At 41.6% G+C, this 25,932-nt stretch overlaps 1 protein-coding gene across 1 annotated transcript; it reads right to left on the bottom strand.

Annotated features, from left to right (window-relative positions):
* Window positions 1-572: 572 nt before the first annotated feature.
* Window positions 573-25,311, bottom strand: SLC45A2 (solute carrier family 45 member 2; the record flags this gene model as incomplete). Its single annotated transcript, XM_083354803.1, has 7 exons — window positions 24,324-25,311; window positions 20,622-20,798; window positions 15,575-15,888; window positions 10,182-10,325; window positions 7,347-7,470; window positions 3,382-3,587; window positions 573-803 (listed from the first exon to the last, which is right to left on the bottom strand). Exons 1-7 carry the CDS (start codon window positions 24,703-24,705, stop codon window positions 573-575), a joined length of 1,578 nt encoding a protein of 525 aa, XP_083210929.1. The 5' UTR covers window positions 24,706-25,311.
* Window positions 25,312-25,932: the final 621 nt, after the last annotated feature.

Here is a 25,932-nt window from a genome sequence, read left to right as displayed (position 1 = left end):
TGAATGTTGCATTGTAGATTATGCAATGAGTATCAGGAGAAGTATGACAGAAGATGATAAGTTTACTGTAATGATAAGATTACATGCTGTACTGTGAAAATGACCTTGAGAGACCGAAGGAGCAGCAGCAGTAGCAGACTAGGTCAACTGAGTCTGCAGAAGAAATGGAGGATGGCAAACATCTCAGTGACTCTCTTTTCTTTCTTGGAATGAAAGGTCGAGATGTATTTTAACACTTGCAAGATTGTTATACAACCTTACAATACAGGTAGTGTAATACTCAAGCTTGGTGCTTCTTGTCTGGACTACCTCAAAGAGCCAATACATGTCCTTGTGTCCTTTCCTGATTAAGAGAGCCCAACCTGTGTGTGTACTCTTTAATTTTTTAAAGTTGAAGCCCATGGTTTCTGGGATGCATAGAAAGGAAGAACTAAAGAAAGGCACATTATTCTGAAATTGTTAATAATTGATTCAAAGATGTCAACATTACTTTGTTAAGACAGCCAAAATACACCACTGTCCCTTTTCTTTTTTTTTTTGAAAGAAAAGGAGCAACGACTGCCACAAATCAACTATTTATTGCTTTCATCAATGTACCGAACAAACAAGGCTACAAAGCAGGAACCCAGCAAGGCAATAGCAGAGGCAGAGATCACCACCACCACCACACTGCCAGCAGCATTGACCAGGAGACCCAGGCCCACCCCAACGATGATTTGGGCCAGTTGGACCATACACGTCAGAGCAGCACAGTCAATACCCTTTCCTCGGCTGGAGTCTGCAGCTTCATTGTGTTTCTGATTCTGGAAGCAAACAGAGAAGGAGATGAAACCAACTGAATCATTCAGGTCATCCAATCATTGTCTATTCACTGGTGTCACACAGCCAAAGCGCATCGATATTAAGACAGCTGGGAACCAAGCATTGCATAAACTTCAGCAATGTGTACGTGGAAAGATGGAGTATAAATATGAAAGAAAGAAAAAGAAAGAAAACACGATAGCAATTCACTGTCATTAAGTAAAAATTCCCACATACTATTACTGTGATTTTATTCTATTTAGGAATTTTGTGAGGGTGTTAATGTCGGAAATCAAGAGAAGAAACTTTTTTCTTGATGTAAGATTAAGAATTTAGTTTCGTTTCTAAAAAAATCTAGATTAAGTTGTTTTACAATGCTGAAAAAGCAAATAATTTTAATAACAAGAACTCCATTGTTAAAAAGTGCTGAGTCTTCTTAATTTGATATCATATACAAATTCATTCAGAAGCGTATAAATATTAGAGATAATGTGGAAATGTTTCTGGATGAAAAGATCTGTTTTCCTCTTAATTCTTTTATTTTGGGGATAGTTTAGAAAGAACAGTTGAAATCAGTCGTTCTCATGTAAATCTTTTAAGAAAGCATCTTAAAAATTGTTAGAAAGGTTTTCAAAATTACGAAAGCTCTTGATTATAGTCTTGTGCACATTCACTGGAAATCTGGTTGGTTTTGAGTGAACTTTATTCAGTATAGATAAAACTGTAACATTGTTTGCAATTTTTGCTCAGAATTTTTTACTCTGTTCAGTGGATCATAGCCCAAGAAAAATTTTGTAAGATGAAATTTCTGTTTAAGGTTTACCTCAGGGATGGATCAGGCTTGAAGATACATGTTGACAGGAAAACATTTGGCTCCATATCATATAATGAGTGATATATACATTAATGGATCTGGAGAAATGTTATTCCAGGAGAAATACCCCCATTGATTTAGATGAGCAGTGTCCAACCTTGGAAACTTTAAAACCTGTGGACTTCAACTCCCAGAATTCCCCAGCCAGTCATGGGAATTCTGGGAGTTGAAGTCCACAGGTCTTAAAATAGCCAAGGATGGACACCCTTGGTTTCATAGTGCTCCACCATTCGTTAATGAAAATGTATATGTGAGAAAATGGTTTTAATAAAAACTAATTTACTTAAAAATATTAGTACATAGTAATTAAATATGGTTAGATTGTGCATGAAACTGTAAGAAGCAAAAGACATGTTGAAAACCTTTCAAACCATTTTTGAGAAGCATTCTCAAAAGGTTTTTATGAGAAAGTCTTGTTTCAAGTGTTCTTTCTAACAGCTTACTAAATTAGATGGTAATTGGCATTAACCTATAGAATTGTTTTTTGTTTCTCAGAACCCCCATAATGAATCATTTAAACTCTTAAGCTATTTTCCTCACTGGATGAAAGTTTTAATATAAGTGGCACTAAACTGAAGATTCTTTCAAGTTACAGTTCTTATTGGAAATGGATTAAATGGGTAAAATATCTCTGATTGTCATGCTGAGATATGACACAATTTAAAAGTTAGGCTTAGCATATTTAAAAAGAGAAAATCTCCACTTGATTCCTCCAAAATACACACACATACAAACACACACACACACACACACAGCCTGATTATTGATTCTGGTCTTGCCCAATTTGTATGTTCAACACAACACAATAGCCAAGTTCATCCTGAGCCTTGGAAGGTCATTGCATGACTTTGGGGCAGAATGCTGTTTTTCGGTTCATCCTCAGCTTTATTCTGTTCACATCAGAGAGGCTGAGAACCTGTCCAACCCAAGAATCTGTAAAGATGTGGCATTCTGTAGTGTAGTTATCTTGACTTGCTTTCAAAACACCTGAAGATCAAAGCTGCTTTATTCAAGAATGTTAATTAAATGTAAATGAAATTAAGCATCCATCTGAAGATACTTTCCATCCCATTCTGTGTCTTATCTTGCAGTAATGACACAGAAGTAGGTAACAGGTGTACAAAACATAGGGTATGACATAAATGTGGGGAAGAAATTGCAGAGACTGTGATATTTTGCTTCCTGGATTATTTGAAATTCAAAGCAAATATCATCTAGTAGCATTATAAGAGGTATCACTACTTAATTTGATCAATATAAAGGTAGCTCTTGACTTGCAACCATTCAAATTTATGATGGGTCTTCCTGGGGGTACTTATGACCTAGTTCTGAAGCTCTGGTGGCTGGGCCACTCCAGACTTAATGGACCCTGCTGAGCAATTTGGCACTCTATTACAGTTGTAACTCGAGGACTACCTGTATCCATGTGCAAAGTGGAAGCAAAGACAATGGAGAGCTTATTGGTGCCTCCTAATCAGGTGAGGATCAGGCAAAACCAAACACATTGATCCCTGGCCTAGGAACCTAAGCAGTATCTGCTGGATTCAATAGCGGTCAGATGGTATCTAAGATATTAGCAGTACAGAAAGTTGGTCGGGATCCTTCCTTTACTTCACTATCCCTCGCCCACTTCCCTCCACTTGAAAGGGAGCTATCTGAAGGATTCCACAGCCAAGGCAAGACAACAGCCCTCCATTTCAACTCACCAATTCCTCCTTGTGGTAATTAGCAACAAGGTTGAATGGTATAGTGTACAGTGTGCTGGACATGACACCAAACAGGGAGCACAGAGTCAAAGTAGGATGGACTTTGGGAAACAGCCCAATAAATCCCGTGCCCAGTCCAAAAAGGAGATAACCAACAAAATAGAGTCCTTTTAATCCGAGGAAAGGGAGCAGAGCTCTTTGAACGTCTGGTGGAAGAAAAAGAATGGGAAGACAAGTTAAAATGGCAGCCATTTTTTATCCCTGTTGAATATTAATGAAAAGCTTTATTGTTCCCCCTTTTTGTTAATAATAGCGACTGTTTGAAGTTACAACGGATGTCCCCAGTACTATTTATGGCTTGGATTCAAAGTTCTGAGAGCCGGTTCTCCTTTGTGGTCACATGATTGGATACGAATGCTCAGCAACTGGCCTGCATTTATAACCATTTGCAGTGTCCCATGGTCGCATGACTGTAATTTACAATATATTCTGCTGGAAACTGGGGTTTACTTCTGGTTTCTGGCAGAAAGCACCCATTGCAGATAACGGGTTTGCTTAACGACCATTGCAAAACAAGTTGTAAAATAGGACACGGTGACCCACTTAACAATCAGCACGACTTTTGACTGTAATTCTGGGCTTAATTCTGGGCATAAGTCAAGAACTACCTGTACTTCATTATTTATTGAGGGTGTGCAATCTAGGTTGGCCCCTTTAAAAATGAACCAGATTATTTCTTCCACCTCTGGGAAAGTTTTCCATGTGGTCTTTGGGGACTTTTCCTATAATCAGCACAGAGCAGGGCTTTTTCAACCAGTGGTACAGGTACCACCTGTGGTACATTGGCACCTGACAGGTGGTATGCAACCATCCTAGAAAAATGGTAGCGGGGGAGGGGAATGAGCTGAACTGGTGGCAGCACCGCAGAAGCCTGAGCGAGAGATGGCTGGAGCTGCAGGGCTGTCAGGGCTCAGCGGAAGCACCAGGATCAGCACTTCTTTGGGGCTGTCAGGGCTCAGTGGAAGCGCCAGGATCAGCGCCAGTCTCCAGCTGGAGCTTGGCGCTTATCCTGGCGCTTCTGCTGAGCCCAGAAGAAGTGTCAATCAGCTGGAATGTTGCAGCATCTCTGGGGTCTTGTGGTTTACATTCAGATGCTTGGCAACTGATTCATATTTATGATGGTCGCAGTGTCCCAGGGTCATGTGAAGTGACCAAAACCTGCTGCAACCACCCAGCAGACGGGGGGGATAAAAACCAAACACACCCCACCCCACCTCCACTGCCAATCCTCAACAGAAATGCTCAGAACAATGAAAACCTCGGACAGGAGGAAGAGCGCCGCCAGGCAGGCAGACAGATGTCTTGCTCGGCTGTGGCTTGGGGGGCACTTTTTCAGTGCCATTGTAACTCCAAACAGTCACTAAGTGAACTATTGTAAGTCGAGGACTACCTGTACTTCATCACTTTTTTTCCTTTTTTTTAGGTCATCAAGTTTTTGACACCTTGCTAGGGCGACTGGTGGTACTCGGATGATGCCATATCCTAAAAGTGGTACAATGGGTGAAAAGGTTGAAAAGCCCTGGCATAGAGGACTAGGCCAAAAACCCTTTTCCCCTAACACAAGTCAGTTTCTTTTTGCATTTATATCAATAGTAAGAACTAAAGAAACCCTGAAGGTCCATGGGAAATTCCACTTCTGAAACTAAGGGTCTATTCATACATTGGAATGTAATTATTTATTTCATGTATTAATCACATTTGTAGACTGAACAACTTTGCATATACATTACATAAGCCCAAAAATATTTATAAGATTTAATATATACAAAAATGAAGGATTTTTGCTTAACAAAAAGTGGCAAAAACAGCATGAGAAAAAGTTTCAGCTTCAGAAAAGTTTAATGATGCAAGGCACATCTTACTGAATTTTCTACCTCTGTGAGATGTTGCCAGGAGTACATATATTTTCTAGTTTTTGAAGTTTTGTTTTAAGCTGCAGGCAAGGAGAGCTTTGTTTCCAGAACTCTGGAATTGTTTCGGCAGCCAGGCCCAGATAATCTTGCCACCGATATATCACATTGTGCCATCCTCAGAATAAGGTATCGTTAGGAAGGTTTCCACAGAGGAACACAAATGTTATCTAGAGCAGAAAAGTACAAGTAGTCCTCAACTTATGACAATTGAGCGCAAAATTTCTGTTGTTAAGTGAGACATTTGTTAAGTGAGTTTTGCCCATTTTACAACCTTTCTTGCCATAATTATTAAGTAAATCACTACAGTTGATAAGTTAGTAACCCAGTTGTTAAATGAATCTGGCTTCCCTATTGACTTTGCTTGTCAGAGAGTTGCAAAAGGTGATCCAGTGACCTTCGGACACAACAACGGTCATCTATATCAGGGCTTTTCAACCTTATCACCCACTGTACCACTTTTAGGATCTGGCAACATCCGAGTACCACCAGTCGCCTAGCAAGGTGTCAAAAACTTGATGACCAAAAAAAAAAGGAAAAAAGGAAAAAAGTCAACTTACAACAGTTCGCTTATTGACTGTTCGAAGTTACAATAGCACTGAAAAAAGTGCCCCCCAAGCCACAGCCGAGCAAGACACCTGCCTGCCCACCCAGCGGCGCTCTTCCTCCTATCTGAGGTTTTCATTGTTCTGAGCATTTCTGAGCATTGTTCTGAGCATACAACTTTTCTAGGATGGTCGCGTACCACCTGCCAGGTGCCAATGTACCACAGGTGGTACCCGTACCACTGGTTGAAAAGCCCTGATCTATATGAACCAGTTGCCCAAAATCTGAATTTTGATCACATGATTACGGGGATGCTGCCAAGGTCAAAATGTTCATACATCACATTTTTCAGTGCTGTTGTAAATTTGAGCAGTCACTATTGTAAGTCGAGGATTACCTGTAGCTTCTGTAATTTTCTGGAGGGTAGGGGTGGGGTTAATCTAATGAATCAAATTAGTGCTCCATGGTGGATAGAAACAACAGGAGAACTAGATCTAGCGGGAAACGTGGCCCCTTAGCCAATTGGGGTGGTGATAGGCACCTCTCTGGCCAATGAAAAGGGAAGTGGGTGTCACATTCAGCTATTTTTTTCAACCCATCAAAGCATAAAATTCTGGCTGTCAGGAGATTGTCAGTAGGGTTAGGGCATTCTCATTGGGGCACTTAGCAAACATGCCACATATTCAGATCCTTGCTTTATCCTTACAACTGGGATTGAAAAGATACTGATGTTCTTGAAGAGTTGCCTTTTCCCCTCAAAATACCCACAGCTGTAGATAATGTGCAGGAGATGCATTGACTGTTCAAAAGCCATATGCCAGTCAGGCAGCGAAGATATATTATGGATCCCATTAGCTAAAACATTCCGACTGGTAGAGGCCAGGAAGAAAGCCCTCTCAGCTATTGCCCATGTGGAACATTCTCGCCCCAGAGGTGTATCAGCCCCCCCCCCTTCCTGGCCTTCCAGAAAGGTGTGAAAATATGGCTGTGCAGCTTTGCTTGGGCACAGAGGAGCATGCAATTGTGGGGCTGGCCAGCTTCCTGAAAAACTTATTTTTAATTCATCCTTGCCTTTTTGAACATTTTAAATTTTATATTAGGTTTTTATGTATTAATATTTTTAATAATAATAATAATAATAATAATAATAATAATAATAATAATAACAAATAATGATGATGATGATGGAAGGGATCTTGGAGGTCATCTAGTCCAACCCCCTGCTCAGACAGGAAACCCTATATCATTTCAGACAAATGGCAGTCCAGTCTCTTCTTAAAAACTTCCAGTGTTGGAGCATTCACAGCTTCTGGAGGCAGGTTGTTCCACTGATTAATTGTTCTAACTGTCACGAAATTTCTCCTTAGTTCTAGGTATTTGATATCTATTTAGCCCTACATATTTAATTCTTGTTTTCAGGTATTTCAGTCAAGTTGAAATGGTACTCACAAGAATAGACTGAAGAAGAAATGGCATTGATGCATAAACCCCAACATCCAATCTCTACACCTCTTTTATAGGTCAGATAAGCAGTGGAATTGTGAGGAGCATAAGGATCACCTTCGAACACAATCTATAGTGCATCAAAAAACAGGATTTAGAATGAATGGGTTGTGACATGGAACCTACACATCTCATTGTTAAAGAAAGGAGAAATCCCAAAGGCCTGAATTCAATATACAGTATAGGCAGTCCTCAATTTACGACCACAATTGGGATCAGAATTTCCATCATATGTGGTTGTGGTCATAAATCATCACATCACCAGACCCAATTTTATTGCCATTTTCACCAAGGTCATAAGTCAAGTCACTGTGCTTGTTAAATGAATCACATGGTTGTTAAGAGAATTGTGCTTCCCCGATGGTGGAGGTTTTTTTGCGGAAAGCCAGAAAAAAACATCACAAATCACAATCATGTGACTAGAGAATACTTCAGTCATAAATGTGAGCTGGTTGCCAACTACCCAAACTGCAATCATGCGCCCATGGGAAATAGTGCAATGATTATTAACAGTCAAAAGTGCAAATTTAAGTCATAAGTGATTATTTTGGAAGGCAATGTAAATTCAAACAGTCATTAAATGAATGGTTGCAACTTGAGGACCACTTGCACTGACCTAGAAAACAGACTATTGGGAATACAAAGCAATGAAAATATCAATATATCTGCAGTGGTTTTCTCTTGGCCTCATCTAGATTTGGGTTACCATACCACGTAGTCAGTCCCCAAGTAACTAATCGCTCAGTGCAGAGTGTATGTCATGAGTGTGCATCAGTATGGAATAAGTGGAATCGCTGCCTGCATGAGTTGATCAATTGCCTTCATTGCAATGCTTCCATGTTCACCAAAAAGGTCTTTCGGTAATCCAAATGGGTTGAACACTCCGTCAACTCCAAATCTTGACCATTTTTTTCTAAGGCAGGATAGCTTACTCCCAGAAAAATGTTTTAGAGTTGACCAGAGAATTTCTCATTTTGATTAAAAGACATGTAGTCATCTGAGCTTATGGAAACTGGAAGTCTTCCAAAGAAACCCACAATGACCCAGCTTGATTAGCTTTTAGGAAATATCAAAAGGTTATTTATATAGCTTGGAGTTTCTCACTGTAACAGAAAATCTAAGAGAGAGGTCTAGTGCAGACTTGGAATGAATTCTATTGAAATCAGCATAATATTCTTCTGAGTAAGGATGCATAGGGCTACATCATATATTTGTTTATTTGTTCATACTAGTTTTGGTTGGTTGTTTTTCTAAAGCAGGACTCCTTACTAGGTGTCTACTGTCGGCTAGATGGCAGCCTCCAATTAACCTTGGTTAATCGCAACAAGCTAAACAGGATTAACTAGTTCCTACTTAGAATGAAGATCCCTAGGAAAATTCTAGAAATGTAAGCTAGACTAGAAAGTTGAATAAACTTCCCAGTTGTGAACTGCTTCCATATTTTCCCCAAGCAAATCACATGAACATATCCATGAGGTCTTCAGCTGAGTTTGATTCAAAGGAGAGGTTATCTCTGCTGGTGAAAAGCAAAGAACAGGGCCCATTTTCAGTCCACCTCTTAGCTTTAGTCTAAACTTTTAAGTGGAACTGCATGTCTTGGTGAGCTCCAGGGAATCATTATTTTAAATACTGACATTTCATATTTTGGAGAATATGAAAGATAAAAAAGCAAGGATTTTCAAATAATAAAATGCAAATGAAATCCCCAACAACCCAACCTACCCAAATTTATATAGAAAGCCTAAAGGCATCTACTTCCCTGGGATATCTGAGCTGTTAATGAATAATTCTGCATGATGTCAACAAAAGTAGAACTATTTCCTGTCAATGAAGAGCAGAGGTCTATTGCTAAGATGATGTATTCAGAAAATCAGAAGCTGAGGAGACATGTGCTATACTGCAGATACTTTAACTAGATATTTGCACTGAGCCCAAGGCCCTCGGCCCCATTTGGATGAGGTGATAAGTTCTTTTATTAAAATATGTTGCTTGCAATATAGTCAAGCTGGAACTAAATTTCCCACGTGAAAGCATACAGCCTTTTCCTGTCAATCCTTCCCTCCCTCCCTCTCCCGACCAGTCCAATGCCATCCATTGGATGGATATCTAGGTGTTTTGAGAACATTCGGTGTTTTGAGAAATCGACTTTCCATTCCCAGCCTCTCCAGCGTCTCGGTGTCCTTGAAGACTGGCACAAACTGGTTCAAAGCATCCCTGGTTTTCCTCAACCGTCATTCCCCTTTCCCTATTTTCCAGCACTATTCTAATACATGTTTATTGCCCATTTGTTCCCCTGTTCCTCCACCACCACCCCCAACTACTGATGGCTGATGAGGAGTGAAGCCAAAGATGGCAAAACTGATACCAAGACTGGATTAGTGGCCTATCTAGTTCCACAATTTTTTAATTTCTTTTTAAGGTAAAGGTAAAGATTCCCCTGCACATGCGTGCTAGTCATTTCCTACTCTAGGGGCCGGTGCTCATCTCCGTTTCAAAGCCAAAGAGCCAGCGCTTGTCCGAGGACGTCTCCGTGGTCATGTGGCCATGACTAGACGACAAAGGTGCACAGAACGCTGTTACCTTCCCACTGCAGTGGTCCCTATTTTTCTCCTTGCATTTTACGTGCTTTCGAACTGCTAGGTTGGCAGAAGCTGGGACGAGTAACAGGCGCTCACTCTGCTACGCAGCACTCGGCATTCGACCCGCCAAACTGCCAACCATCTGATCGACAAGCTCAGCGTCCTAACCCACTGAGCCACCGCGTCCCTTTAATTTCTTTACCTGTCCCATAAAATCAGTGAAGAAAAGCATGTTGGAAAGGAAAGCTGTCCATCCCATCAAGTGACTCAGGCATAAGCTGCGGTAGTGAGGTGGCATGTTTAAAAGGGCTTGTAGGAGAGACATAATGGTCATCTGCCTTTGAACCTGGAAAGGGGAAAAAACGAACAAGCTTTGTAAACATCCAGATAGTAGATGGTCGAAGAACCTCCAGTGAAAGATCTGTTACCTTACTTTATGTCTGCTGAAGTATCTAAAATAAATGCCTGGTTTCAAATGCCAACCCAACCCCCGCTGCTCCACTGTGTCAGTCCAATCTCCATTGTTGTGACTATGGAGCAACTACCCAAAGGCAGATCTTGGTCTCCTGAAATTTGAAAAGCTCCTAAACATATATTTTCATTCAGTCATTTCTTGCTCCAATGCTTTAATTAATGTTGCTTTCTAGGTTATTTTTGTCAAGTTTCCGACGGATGAGCTCTTCAAATGACTCTGAGGCATTATTTACCTTAAAAGTCTTTTATTAGAGCCCTATAACATCGGCAAAGCTTGCTAGGGAAGCTGGAATCTGAATTCCCCTCCCCTTAGCACAATATATTAAACACAATTCTCCTCCTTTTCATTGCTGTCATTAATCACATTCTCCAATTGGTTTGAAGGGTCAGTTTTCCCTTCTGTTAGACAACCCGCCAAATTCTTATCTTCTCTTATTTCAAGACAGCCTTGAGAGATGTTCTCCCCCCCACACAGCAGCAACAACTGATTCTAGCTCTAAAAGTAACACACAAGTTTTAAATATGAAATAGCTGCTCCTTCATCTTTTGTCAAAGCAAGAACATTCGATGTTAGCAGCACTGACAGTTTTAATGTATTGCTTTAAGTATTTTATTTCTATTTTTACAGTAAACCAAGGTGTTTTGACATAGGAAATAGTACACAAATATATTAAATTTATGAATGAATGAATAATAAAAGAGTGCCTTAAAATTCTAGCTATATAAACTGTATCTGGGTTGTATAGCTCAGGGGTCCCCAACCCCTCAGTATGGGGACCTGTACCAGGCCGCGGCATGCCAGCAACTGGTCTGCACAAACAAGCAAAGCCCCATCTGCGGGATGCAGGCAGCACACAAAACCACACACCCTCCAGTCCACGGAAAAACCTCTCTCCACAGAACCAATCCTTGGTGCCCAAAAGTTTGGAGACCTCTAGTATAGCTGATGGGTCAAAACTCACATGCAATCCCCAGAACTGATTTTTCTGGCAACCAAACCTTCTGTCGAATAGACAGGGTGAAATAGTCTGGTTTTTTAAGGAGTTAAGGAACAAAATGGGTATTTTTTTCATTTCTTGAAAAAGCCCAAATATTTCTCTATCCAAATTGGCTAATGTTCCCTAAGTATCCTGTAGCATGATTTGTGCTTTATGCTTCTGTAAGATGTAAGGTACCCATTCTCTCCCAAAACAACAGTAACAAATAGCTAATCTCCAAAAAGTGTCCTGAACTCCTCTAAAGCAGAGGTCCTCAACCTCTGGGTCACAGCCCACTAGTAGACCATGAGCTGTTTGCAACCTGGCAGCAGAAATGGCGGAGGAGCGTGTGCATGCACATACATCCCCACTTGCACGAGTACTAGTGAGCATGTGTGCACATGCTCCATTCACATAAGCAATGGAGCTGCGCACTCATGCACCGCTTACCAGCTGCTCGCATTAAGCCATCCCCTCTCTCTCCCCTCCCGCCGGTCCACAAAGCCAGAAAGATTGGGGAACTGCTCTAAAGTGCTCCAAATATTGGTCCTGCTCACTCAGATGATATATCGGCATCTCCAGAATGGTCCTCTGCAGCTCCTAGAAGCCAAAAGTGTTAGTTGACCCTTGTTTGTAAATTTGCTCACAGTTCTAAGGTTATGAGAGAGCCAGTTTGGTGTAGTGGTTAGACTAGAAATGAGTTCTAGTCCCGCTTAGTCACAAAGCCAGGTGGGTGGCCTTGAGCCAATCATTTTCTCTCAGCCTTAGGAAGGAGATAATGGCAAACTACCTCCAAAATTTTTGCCAAGAAAACTTGCCAAGAAAAAGTGTTCAGGCAGGTACCAGGAGTCAAGACTGATTCAAACACACCCAAAAAGCAAACAAAACAAAACAATTAAGGCTATACAAGAGATTGGTTCTCTACTGGATCTATGCTTTTTTGAGTTTCCTAATGAAAGAAAGGTAGGATATAACTGTCTGTTCTAAACAGATAGCAAAAGACAACGCTATTTCCTTTTTCCAATGCAGATGATGGAGTGCTTTGCAGAACTGCCTCGGGGAAGAATATCCAGCCAATTTCAGAAGCAAGGGATTTTTGTGTCTTGGTTTGGACTGGAAATTAATGAATGATCCTTAACCCATGACTACCAGTTAATGTCCATCAGCCATCTTGGAAGCCTTTTTGGTAATCAACCACGGAAGCCCTTCAGGGTCATGGCAAGTAGATGTACAAGCTGAGCATTGCCCAAAGGCACCATGATACAAGGTGTGCCAAATTAAGTTTTAAAAATCAATTCTCCATTCTAAACACCCAACTGCATCTGCCCACTTATGTCAGGTTTCACTTCATCCAAAACAAATGTAGCCCATTTGGACAGAGAAATATTTGAGTTACAGAATTTCTCTTCGGGCATATTTGCATAGTTAGATACAGAAGTCAGCCCTCTTCTGTTCAGTTTTTTAATGCTGGTTCCTCAGAGTTAAGGTTGCTATTGATTGCACAAGATTGTTTGTGCAATCTTCTTCCTTGGTTGGACAGCTCAGCTTTGATTAAAACAAGATGAGGTGAGGCCCACTAGCTTAAAGCCAAATATTCATGCAGAGAAACTGAGAAGGTGAAACTGTTGAAAACACTTAGGACAAATATCCAGATACTAACATAGGTAGATTTGGATGCAAAGTGATCTGAAAAAAATCTCAGACATAAAGTGCATATTAACATTTCGTTTTCCTAGACTCCATCTAATGCGTGATGTTATCCATTTCTTTTCTAGGATTAAAACTTACTGTAAACTCATATGAAATCAAACTGTATCATAGACCTTCTTTGTGTTCCTCTATTTCCTGAAGTGCATTTTGTTTTGTTTTTTTCAAAATGCTTTGAGGATTTAAACATGGTTCAAATACCAGATTCTTAATGTAACTTGGTTTGAACTTTTTACAGATCAAGAATATCCGATATTTAAAGAAGAGTAAAAAAATACGGCATGCATAATTCGATTTTTTTCACTAAATGTTTTCATTCAATGATATAGCACAGGTTTCCAAATTCATCCTTTCCACAACTGGAAAGCATCAAATCAAATCAAAATTAATCAAGCGAATTAATGTAGCCAGGCACATATATTGCTTTTCTGGAATCAATGCCAAAGTTTTATCTTCAAAAATGGAAGATTTTATTGAACAGAGCCTCTATCTTCATAGCTGCACTAATGTAGGATTAGCAGATATTGACATAAGAGGTTTAAAACAGGAATAAGCAAACTGACACCCAGCTGATGTTATTGATGCCAACACCTCACACCTGATGTACAGCAAAAACCAATAAAAATTTTAGTAGATGACTTTTGAATCCATCCTTCACAGACTTTGAGGGAGCTAAGATTTGAAATAAAATCCAGAAAGGCCTTTCTTCTTTATTATACTTCACTTTATTCTTGTTGAGGCCTACCACATCCGTCAAAGCCAATAACCCCTCAGGGGCATTCCAAAATGGTTTTGAAAAAAAGTCAAGACAATGGTTGTGTTTATTCAATTGAAGGTTTGTCCCCTTTTATGTGTGTGTTGCAGGTGCAGTGTTCATAAAAAGGGGTGGTGCTTCAATTATGTCAGCACAGTCACCATCTTGATTTTCTTCTAGGAATGTATGATATCTAAAGTTTAGTGATCTGTGGAATGTAATCCAGAAGAGTTTATAAAACTGGTAACAAGAAAATTCATCCGTTACCAAAGACTGGTAGCTTTTAGTTGTGTTTTGTTTCTTATAACACCAACTTATGAATGGATTGTGTGGTTTGAAATAACTTCTCTAGATATATTGACATGGCAACTGCCACTTGGTTTAGCCCACACAGCTAATGACAAATACATTTTTATGTTATTAGGTAAAGGTAAAGTTTCCCCCGCACATGCGTGCTAGTTGTTTCCGACTCTAGGGGCCAGTGCTCATCTCCGTTTCAAAGCCGAAGAGCCAGCGCTTGTCCGAGGACATCTCCGTGGTCATGTGGCCGGCATGACTAGACGCCAAAGGCGCACGGAACGCTGTTACCTTCCCACCGTAGTGGTCCCTATTTTTCTACTTGCATTTTTATGTGCTTTCGAACTGCTAGGTTGGCAGAAGCTGGGACGAGTAACAGGCGCTCACTCTGTTACGCGGCACTCGGGATTCGACCCGCCAAACTGCCGACCTTCCGATCGACAAGCTCAGCGTCCTAACCCACTGAGCCACCGCGTCCGTTTTATGTTATTAGTGACACACAAATATCAGAGTGGCAGTCCAAAACATCTGGAGGACACCAGATCTATCTTTGGTCTAAAATACAGAGAGACAAAGAAGAGACAAATATTTCTCATGTTTTTACAATCACGTGGCAAGCATGAAATTTTCATGTATACAAGATACTGATATCTTGGAGAATAAGGTGAAGAGTCAAGCAAAATCTCCCACAGCAACAAGCCTACAAAGACTAATAGCCTAAGCTTAAAGAGATGGAGCCATGTCATCGAAGTTATCACCAAGCTGCAGATACATTCCATTCAGAAAAATGGATTAAATCTCATCCCAGTCCTCCACTTACAACTACAATTGTGCCAAAAACGTATGTTGCTAAGCGAGACAGTTGTTAAGTGAATTTTGCCCCCGTTATTAAATTAGTAACACGGCTGATAAGTGAATCTGGCATTCCGATTGATTTGCTTGCCAGAAGGTCGCATAAGGTGATCACATGACTCCGGTTCACAGCAACCGTCATAAATACCAGTCAGTTGCCAAGCATCTGAATTTTGATCACATGACCATGGGGATGCTGCAGTGGTTGTAAGTGTGAAAAATGGTCATAAATCACTTTTTTTTTCAGTGCTGTTGTAATGATGATTAAATGAAAGACTGTAACTCAAGGACTACCTCTAATGATGACATTTTCTGAATTGTGCACAAAGTTTAGAAAAAGAATAATTCATGGCAATTGATCGTTTATTTATTCGGCTTATTTGTACACCACCCATTTCCAAAGATTTCATTCCAGATTTAGGTTTCTTGGGGGGAGGATCACATGACAGTCCAAATGAACGTTTCATGAGATGGAAGACAGCATTTATTTATATTTAAAATAAAATAAATTGTAAACTTAAAAATAACTGTTACCTGAACGTCTGCTTTTGTGGTAAGTTTCTGCTGCTGGGGTGAAATCTGTATTTCGCTGTTTTCACTGTTGTTCTTGACAGTTTCTATGGCCCCATACTGATCAGGCTTAGAGGTTTTCACCAGGACTTTGGTCTCAGCACCAGTATGGACAAGAGGGGCTTCAGGGATGCTGCACAAATGTACCATAAGGCAGAGCAGGAACACAAGGGCACCACAAAAGAACATCACATGGAATTCTGACCCAAAATACTTTCCCAGAATGGTTGCTCCCCAATCAATGGCCCCTGTCAGGTATCCCAGAGCCCCTCCAAGACCTAAAGAAAAAGGAAAGAAAAATGCTGTTCACTTTAATATAGACAGTAAAATTATAAGGTAAAGGTAAAGGTTCCCCCGCACATGCGTGCTAGTCGTTTCCAACTCTAGGGGCCAGTGCTCATCTCCGTTTCAAAGCCGAAGAGCCAGCGCTTGTCCGAGGACGTCTCCGTGGTCATGTGGCCGGCATGACTAGACGCCAAAGGCGCACGGAATGCTGTTACCTTCCCACCGTAGTGGTCCCTATTTTTCTACTTGCATTTTTTACGTGCTTTCGAACTGTTAGGTTGGCAGAAGCTGGGACGAGTAACAGGCGCTCACTCTGTTACGCGGCAGCTCAGCGTCCTAACCCACTGAGCCACCGCGTCCCTTAGTAAAATTATACTTAATGCTAAATTGTCAGATTATTGTCACAATCACATCTGTTTTGCAAGTTTTGTATTGAGTGTATTGTTGTTTCTTATGTCAAACCTTATTACAGTTAGGTAAAAGGTAAAGGTTCCCCCGCACATGCGTGCTAGTTGTTTCCGACTCTAGGGGCCGGTGCTCATCTCCATTTCAAAGTAGTGGTCCCTATTTTTCTACTTGCATTTTTACGTGCTTTCGAACTGCTAGGTTGGCAGAAGCTGGGACGAGTAACAGGCGCTCACTCTGTTACGCGGCACTCGGGATTCGACCCGCCAAACTGCCGACCTTCAGATTGACAAGCTCAGCGTCCTAACCCACTGAGCCACCGCGTCCCTCTATTACAGTTAGCAACCATATAAATAGATTTTCTCCATGACAAACTATATGCTATAATAATAAAATTAAAACATGCAAAACTTTAGTTCTTGTGGGTAGATAAACTGAAATATGTGATCATTTAGAACAATTTCCAAGATGCGCACCAGATCTGTTTACAGCAACACAATCCCATCCAGCACCAAAAATGGCATAATGTCAGAACCCAGAGCCCCTCAGTCATGCCAAGGATCAGTTGAAGCCTGTTGTTCCCTATCCAGATCCTCATAGCCTCCAAACACTGGGTTAAGACATCCATACATTGCTTAATTCTCCAAGGATAGAGGTGTCTAATTGGGTATTATTGGTTTACAGATGATACCTCACTCTATGGCAACCAATGAGCTTACCCAACAGTATCATGTAGATGTTGAATAGGAACAGAGAGAGCACCCAATTCTGTGGCACCCTGCATAGTAGGAATTGAGGGTGAGATTTCTCTCCCCCCTACACAGTCACCACCAACTACTACCTACCCTGGAGACAGGAGGTGAACCAGCACAATACAGTGCCACCTACCTCAAATCCCTCGAATTGATCAAGAAGAATAAAATGACCAATAGTATTAAAAGCCACTGAGAGCTGAAGCACAGCAAGGATGGTTGCAGAACCCCTATCCCACCCTCGCCGGAGATCATCCAAAAGTGTGGCTAATGCCATTTCTGTCCCATACCTGGCTTGAATCCTGACTGAAAGGGATCCAGATATTCCAAATGATAAATACTACATGTTTATCATTGTTGTTTACTATATTATTGGTTTTTTTTCATAATATATGCATGAAATAAATAACCACAGAAGCATCAATAGTAGTGACAATATTGTAAGGTATGTTTGTGTGTATCTGCCTTGGAGTCAGCAGTGACTTCCAGTGACTGCCTGGACAGTCCAGTTTTCTTGGCAAAATCTTTTCAGAAGCTGTTTGCCATGGCCTCCTTCCTAGGGCTGAAGGAGGAACTGGCTTTGTCCCCAAGGCAGGACTAGAATTCTCTGTTCTTAACCACGATACCACATTGGCTCTTAGGTTTTTATGATATATAAAGTCAGGCTAATAGACAGCAACTGGCACCAAGTTTACGACCGAGGGTGGATTTTTGAACCTGTATCTCTGTAGTCCTAGTCCAGCATTCTAAACACTGCATTACAGAGGTTTAGCCCCCAGCCTGGTTTGACTCCCTGCCGTGATTGGTAATTGCTAATGAACAAAAATCTTAACTGGTAGCTCTTGACCCAGGACGAATGTCATTTGCAGTATCAAGGAAGTAAAAGTAGCATCACTGTGATAAGAACAACTGGTAGTTTCAAGAAACCAAATTTGGTAACACACTGATGAGCAAAAATTTTTATTTTATTTTTTTATTTTAATTCCATTTATATCCCGCCCTTCTCCGAAGACTCAGGGCGGCTTACAAGCTTAGCAGTAGCCTTCATTCTATGTATATGCCTGCTTATTAGGGTTCTGCTGCAAATGTAACTTCAAATCAAAATTAATCTGAGCTGCAGTGAGCTAGTTTGAAACCTGGAGTGGTGGCAGGTAGGTATAATAACATTTTCTCTGGGACTGAAAAGTGAATCTCCATAGCTTTGCCTAAAATAAGAATGAAAATATATTCTTATATCTCCATAGGCAGGAAGCTTTAGGAAACAAGAACTACGATATACGTGCAGTTATGCAAGTACCATTCAAGGAATGAAACCACCATCATTAACATCACATGACTCAAGCTTCTTTCATCCAAAGTTGTAAGTATAATATTTGCTATCATTGTATTTTTGTGGGAGTGAGCAATGCATGCACACATTTCGTAATTTGCCCTAAAGGCAGTGGTGGGATTCAGCCGGTTGGCACCACTTGGGCAGAACCGGTAGCTACTTTTTTGTTGCCCAGGCCCAGAATGGACTTCCAGAAGGGGCATCCACACAGAGAACCGGTTGTTCACATAATTGAATCCCACCACTTTCAAACAGTCAAATTCATGTAATGTGATACGAAAACAACTCTTGATTATTGGCTTGCCACTGGGGCAACAGCATGGCCTAATTTGTTCTTTGCTTCAGGGTGATGTATTTGGATCCTTTTAAGATTATATACAGGAATGTTCTTTTCTGTCTCATGAGAAAATAAAAGGGAAATGTATAGAAAAAGCTATAGCAAACTACTTGGTTTTTTTTTCAAGAAAACAATGATTTTTGTCTATTGGGCCCTCAGCAGTTTATTTATTTATTTATTTAATAATATTTCTATACCGCCCTTCTCCCAAAGGACTCAGGGCGGTGAACAGGGCAAGAATAAAAATACAAATTACAAAAGTTAAAACAAGATTAAATAAATGCCCACATGCTAAAATACATCTTTAAACCCCCCTCCCCCAATCCCCTCATCAGGCCAGGCCAGCTTGTTCAAAAAAGTATGTTTTTAGCTCGCAGCGAAAGGAGCGGAGGTCGGGCGCCGTCCGGAGCTCAACCGGTAGCTGATTCCATAGCTCCGGGGCGCCCACAGAGAAGGCCCTCCCCCTGGGGGCCACCAGTCGACATTCTCTGACCGGTGGCACCCTGAGGAGGCCCTCTCTGTGGGAACGCACAGGGCGGAGGGAAGTCGATGCCAGCAGCAGGTGTTCCCTCAGGTACTCCGGACCCCTGCCATGTAGGGCTTTGAATACCATTACTAGTACCTTGAATCTCACCCGGAAGGCAACTGGTAACCAATGCAGCTCACAGAGCAGAGGTGTAACGTGGGAGTATCGGGAGACTCCCAACACAACTCTCGCGGCTGCATTCTGTACCAGTTGGAGCTTCTGGGTGGTCCTCAAGGGCAGCCCCATGTAGAGAGCGTTGCAGTAGTCTAGTCGAGAGGTCACGAGCGCATGAGTGACTGTGCATAGATCATCCCGGCTTAGATAGGGCCGCAACTGGCGCACCAGGCGAACCTGGGCGAAAGCCCCCCTAGTCACAGCTCCTATGTGGTCTTCTAGGGTGAGCCGTGAATCTAGGAGGACTCCCAAGTTGCGAGCCCTATCTACGGGGGGTAATAGTTCACCCCCCATAGCGAGAGGGTGAACCTGGTTTACAGGAGTCTTTACTTTTAGTGAGACTAAATACATAACATAATCCTCTTCTCCTTGACTCCAATTGGATGTTGTGAAGTTGATTGCTCTAGGACAGGGGTAGGCAACCTCGGCTCTTTTATGACTCATGGACTTCAACTCCCAGAATTCCTGAGTCAGCTATGCTGGGAGTTGAAGTCCATGAGTCATAAAAGAGCCGGGGTTGCCTACCCCTGCTCTAGGACTATAACTTTGATTTTAAAAACAAATTAAAAATCTTCACTGTTGAATCTTTTCTAACCATTACGGTAAGCCAAGAGAAAAAAGACCCTCCAAATTATTTTAAACAGACCCACAAAATCCACTATCCCTAGACCAGGGGTCAGCAACCTCAAACAGTGAAAGCGCCACTCGGAACCGGTTCCCTCACAAAAGGAAAAACTGGGAGCCGCAAAAAATATGTGCGCATATGCGTACATGCGCAGAACAGGGTTTGACTGAAGAGTAGAGCCAAGGCGAGATATGCACCTACCCTGCATATTTGAATTGATTGGTTGAACTTTTTTAGTCCCGCTTTTTTTTTTTTGGACTGCACATGGCAGAGTACCAGGAGCCGCAGGAGACGGCTGAAAGAGCCGCATGCGGCTCCGGAGCCGCGGGCTGCAGACCTGTGCCCTAGACTATTCCAGAGTTATGAGATTAGTGTTCTGTGTTCATTTTGGAAAAGGTATTCTTCCCTTCCACCAGCTCTGGTAACCACAAGATTAAGTTTCTAAACAAGGCTTGCAATGATGCTCTGAATCAGCTGATCAGCGCAACCCAGATCTTAAGGGTGGGAAGGAAAATGCACTGGCCAATTTCTGCATTTCCAGAGGAGTAAAGAAGAGGAACTATTATCTTGGATTTACCTGTCAGGAGCGCATGATAATGGAGCCCCTTCTGCTTGTCCTGGTGAGTGCAGACATCAAATAAATACGCCTTGATGGGTCCATCAATAAAATCGGCAGCAAAATCAAACAGCACAACTCCCAGCATGGTAATAATTATAGCCCACGTCTTCCAGGTGCCTTGATCAACAACCAGAACTGTAAGAGAAAACATCTGGCTTTGTTGACAGTTATTTTTTATGCCAACCTTCCCCCAACTTGCTGAGGTCCAATTGACCCAATGAGGGAAGTACTTTTGCAACATAAAAACACATTTAAATGCATGTAACTCAACTTGTACAGCTAATGTTTAAGTGTACCATTACCAGATTAAATCATGCATACTATTCTAATTTCTGTTTGAACACTAACAGCATTAAGGATAGTCCTCAACTTTCAACCACAATTGGGACCAGAATTTCTGTTGCTAAACAAGTTGTTTATTAAGTGAGCTGTGCCCAATTTTATGACCCTTTTTGCTACATTTGTTAAGCAAATCACACTATCAAAATGAATCTGGCTTCCCCCATTGGTTTTGCTTTTTGAGAGTCAGCTGGGAAGATTGCAAATGGCAATCACTTGACTCCAGATGCTGCAGCTATCATAAATACATGCCGGTGGCCAAGCGCCCAAATTTTGATCATGTTGCAATGCTGCAATGGTTGTAAGTGTGACTGCTCATAAGTCATTTTTTTCCCATGCTGTTGTAACTTTTAACAGTTGCTAAAGGAATGATTGTAAGTTGAGAACTACCTGTATTCTTCCTGATTAAACTATGTACTGATTAGAAAAGCAGATTTGACTAAGCTATCATTCAAAAATTTGTGTAGAGTTGAACCTGGATCAAGGGGATTGTGGTTCAAGTCCTCATTCAACCAATTACTCATAAGGAGCCTCTGGGCCAATTACACTTGCTCAGCCCAGCTTTTTTCACAGAATGATTGCAAGGATAAAATTAGGGGAGATCATCATAAACACTGCCTATGGTTTCTAGAGTAAAGATGAGGCATTATTATTAATAATCATAATTTATTTACATGCCACCCAACTTCCAGGATCTCTGGATCTTTTATAAATTGTTCTAAAACATTAATGGAAGAAAACAACACAAAACAAAAAAGAACAAAGATGGCAGAGATGATAAATAGAGATGGGAACAAGAAAGGTATAAAGAAAGGTATAAAGAAATGTGAAAATGGAAGACCTCAAAATAATAGTAGAATAGTAGAAGAAACTCAGATAAGAACAACTGGAAATATAAAGGAAAAAACGGATATGAATTATAGAAATGATAGTAGATCCCCTGCATGGCTTGCCCCTGTGACTATGTAGGACAGACAACCACCAGCTTGCAAGAACATGAGTAGTCAGATGAGACCAGAACTCATTGGTAGCCTCACATTGGAATAAATAAGGATATACATTCAATTTTGCAGCTACTAAGAGTGTTGGACGAGAAGGTACAAAAACTGCCAGGGAAGTGATTGAAGCCTGGGAAATGGGCCCCTCTTCAGTCAATAGGAATGCTGATTTATCACCAGGTTATCAAGTACTTAGGAGGCGAGGGCTTGGCAGCACAAGGAAACAATAGCCAACAACCTAACAGCCAGCCATCAACACCTCAATCAAGAACTAAAAAGCCACACATAACAGGCACCATATAAATACTACACACAGAATAGCCCAAAGCACATACTCTGTTACAGGTAAGTTCTTAAAAGCTTGAAAGACTAAAACTCTGGTCCCGATGACTGACCCAGATTGGATTCTATAGAAATGATAACTTAAGAGTAGGGGTCTCCAACCCCTGGGGCGTGGCCCACTACTGGGTTGTGGCCTATTCAGAATTGGGCTGTGTAAGTGGGGGCCAGCATGCACATGCACAGCTCGATTTGCACAAGCTACAGGCCTGGGCATACACACTGAGTGCCCGCCAGCCCACGACTTGCGCAAGGACTGCATGTGCACGCATGCGCACCGGCCCACCACTCATTTGGCCGTTTCCCTCTCCCCCACCCAGCCAGGCTACCAAGCCACAAAGGTTGGGGATTGCTGACTTAGAGGAAGTAATAACCACAGAGCCAGTACAGGCCAGCACTGAAACAACCTATGAACTGTTTCCCTGTCAAGAAGAATTAAAAGAGAAAAGTATAACATATGCAGAATTACCAGTTAGAAAGACAAAGACTGCCAACATTGAAAGTAGTGCCCAAAAAAGACCTGACACCTTTAATGAACAATGTGAATAAGGTTCTTGCAAAGATTAAAATAATGTCTATCAAACAGACTAACCAATCTTCACAAGGTTGTCATTATCATTTGAAAACCGAAAATGACATACGTTGAAGGGGAGGCTCTTTATCTGGATAATATAAAGCAAGGTTCCTGCACCTGTCCTTTATCCAAACCAATATTCTGTCATCAACTTCATTTTTTGGGACCACTATGTAAGTCATAAATGGGACGCGGTGGCTCAGTGGGTTAGGATGCTGAGCTTGTCAAGCAGATGGTTGGCAATTTGGCGGGTCAAATCCCGAGTGCCGCGTAACAGAGTGAGCGCCTGTTACTCGTCCCAGCTTCTGCCAACCTAGCAGTTCGAAAGCACGTAAAAATGCAAGTAGAAAAATAGGGACCACTACGGTGGGAAGGTAACAGCGTTCCGTGTGCCTTTGGCGTCTAGTCATGCCGGCCACATGACCATGGAGACGTCCTCGGACAAGCGCTGGCTCTTCGGCTTTGAAACGGAGATGAGCACCGGCCCCTAGAGTCGGAAACGACTAGCACGCATGTGCGGGGGAACCTTTACCTTTACCTTATGTAAGTCATAGGCCATGACACTGAATCTTCCATGTTAAAAAAAGGAAAATCTAAAGAAAAACATGAAAAGATTTTAAATGGCCAATCCCCGCCATCTCACAAAATCCTGGGCCCAAATGCCAGAATGAGCAAACTTGAGAGATTTCAGCCATGATTAATATACTTGTATTTTGCCTCCCCAGCTTAAATATGCATTACTCCAATGCATCAGTTTGAGAAGTAATGGTCAGCAATATAGCCAATAAGCTATTGTACCTGCCTTCCCTGTTGTAATTCCTAAACTGAGCCAAATTACCAGGATATTGCATATTATTTAACAAACTTGCAACACTCTGTGCCTTTAAGTAATGAAACAATCTGGCTGTTGTGTTATCTTTTTTTTCACTGCGAATATCAGGCCTCTGCATGAGAAGCCATTAAGTAATTATTGCATAATTGTTATTCATTAAACCAATTTATATAGATCTGAATATTTATATAATACGGATTAGAGGTTTGAATTAAACAATAGGATTGAGATGAATCCTAACCCTTTAGATTTTAAACCCTTTTCTTTGTTCTCAAAGTTTCTGAAACAAAGTGTCAGTCATACTGTATTTATCTACACAAATATTAAAAATACATTCAGAATGCTAACAGTATTCTTGTCAAGCTAACTTCAGATTTAAATCTATCCTTTCCAGCCTGAGATTCAACTAAGATTTCTTTCTTGTTTTTATATACAAAGTCTACGCTGATGAGCCCTGCCAACTGACTTATTGCAGATGCACTAACATATTCAACCAAGAATGTTCACAATCTCCAGTCTCTCTCCTTAACACTCAGTTTGGTTTTCCTGACTCAGCAACAGGTTGTGTACTCACTCACCTGAGATTACTGCATCTCCGTTGAGGTAAAAAGCCATCCCCAGGAGCATCAGAAGGCCAAGGATCAAGATAAACGGTCTTCGCTTGCCCCACCTAGAACTGCAGTGGTCGCTGATTGAACCCACCACCGGCTGCAACAGAAATCCTAGGATGGGGCTGATAAGCCATACAAAGCTATAAAGGCTTTTGGGGAGCCCCACGGTGAGCAACACAGGGGTGACAAAGGCAGCTTCAACTGCGTAGCAGAACTCGCGACCAAACATGATCGTGCTGTGCATAATCAACTGGCCTGTTCTCTTCTTGGAAGGCTTCACTGGCTTAAAGGGAGATTTCCCAGTTAAGGACTTAAACACAGTTTCTTCTTTTCTACTGAGGGATCCCATTCTGGCAGTGCCCAAATTGCAGGACCGGAGGAGCTTGGCTATTATCCTGTTGGGTTAGAGTCATTGGGCTGGTATCTAGGAGGTTGATCCACAGGCATAAATCCTTTGTCAGGGCGTAGCAAAGAAAAGACCCGGAGGGGCCATGCATATTTCCCATAGCTCTGGAATCACAAGTTACAGAGAGGGGGGAGTGGAAGGGGAAATACGTCTGTGTCTCTGAAAGAAGATTAGCACAGTTAGAGCTCCTAGCTGGAAAATGCCAAGCTCTTTTATCACTGGAAGATTATATCCAAGTGTATCACATGTCTACATAGGGAAGACTTCAAAGTTATTTTGAAGGCGTGTGTATATTTATGGCATGGAATAGTTTAATAAGTTGCTCCTTCTTATACTGCAAGCAGTCAGGGTGTTAATGTCTCTGTCAATGCTGTCAGCAGAAAAAAAGAATAAATCTCTTCTCTTATTTCAGATAGTAATCAAGATCCCAAGCAACCTTCCTGGAGAAAAACCATAGCATGAGATCTACTAGTCTTCCAGTGGGCAAATGATCCCATGTTTTAATGCTCAGGTTTTCCGTCCTTGTGTGCCGTGGTCTATGAATGTTTGGGGTTGTTTACCTGGATGGAAAGGAAGATAAAGCTTTGGTCAGTTTAAAGGTAAAGGTAAAGGTTCCCCCGCACATGCGTGCTAGTCGTTTCCAACTCTAGGGGCCGGTGCTCATCTCTGTTTCAAACCCAAAGAGCCAGCGCTTGTCCGAGGACGTCTCCGTGGTCATGTGGCCGGCATGACTAGATGCCAAAGGCACACGGAACGCTGTTACCTCCCCACCGTAGTGGCCCCTATTTTTCTACTTGCATTTTTTACATGCTTTCGAACTGCTAGGTTGGCAGAAGCTGGGACGAGTAACAGGCGCTCACTCTGTTACACGGCACTCGGGATTCGACCCGCCAAACTGCCGACCTTCTGATCGACAAGCTCAGCATCCTAACCCACTGAGCCACCACGTCAATTTACAGTTATATTAATCTGTTTGGACCGATGATAATCCAACTCTACATGGTTTGTTCTTGTTTAACCATCACAAAGATTTGAAAATAAGTGGTGCACAAATCACAGAAGCAACAGGAGCTCTAGCTAGAAACTTTATTTAAAATATGAAAAAGACCACCATCCAAGACTTGAGTTAGGATTGGACATGAATCTGAATGATCTACCAATTATTTATCA

The sequence above is a fragment of the Vipera ursinii genome (assembly GCF_947247035.1).
Source record: "Vipera ursinii genome assembly, chromosome: 2".
Lineage (NCBI taxonomy): Eukaryota > Metazoa > Chordata > Lepidosauria > Squamata > Viperidae > Vipera > Vipera ursinii.
Note: the sequence above shows the minus strand (reverse complement) of the source record. Positions and strands in the feature narration are given on the sequence as shown.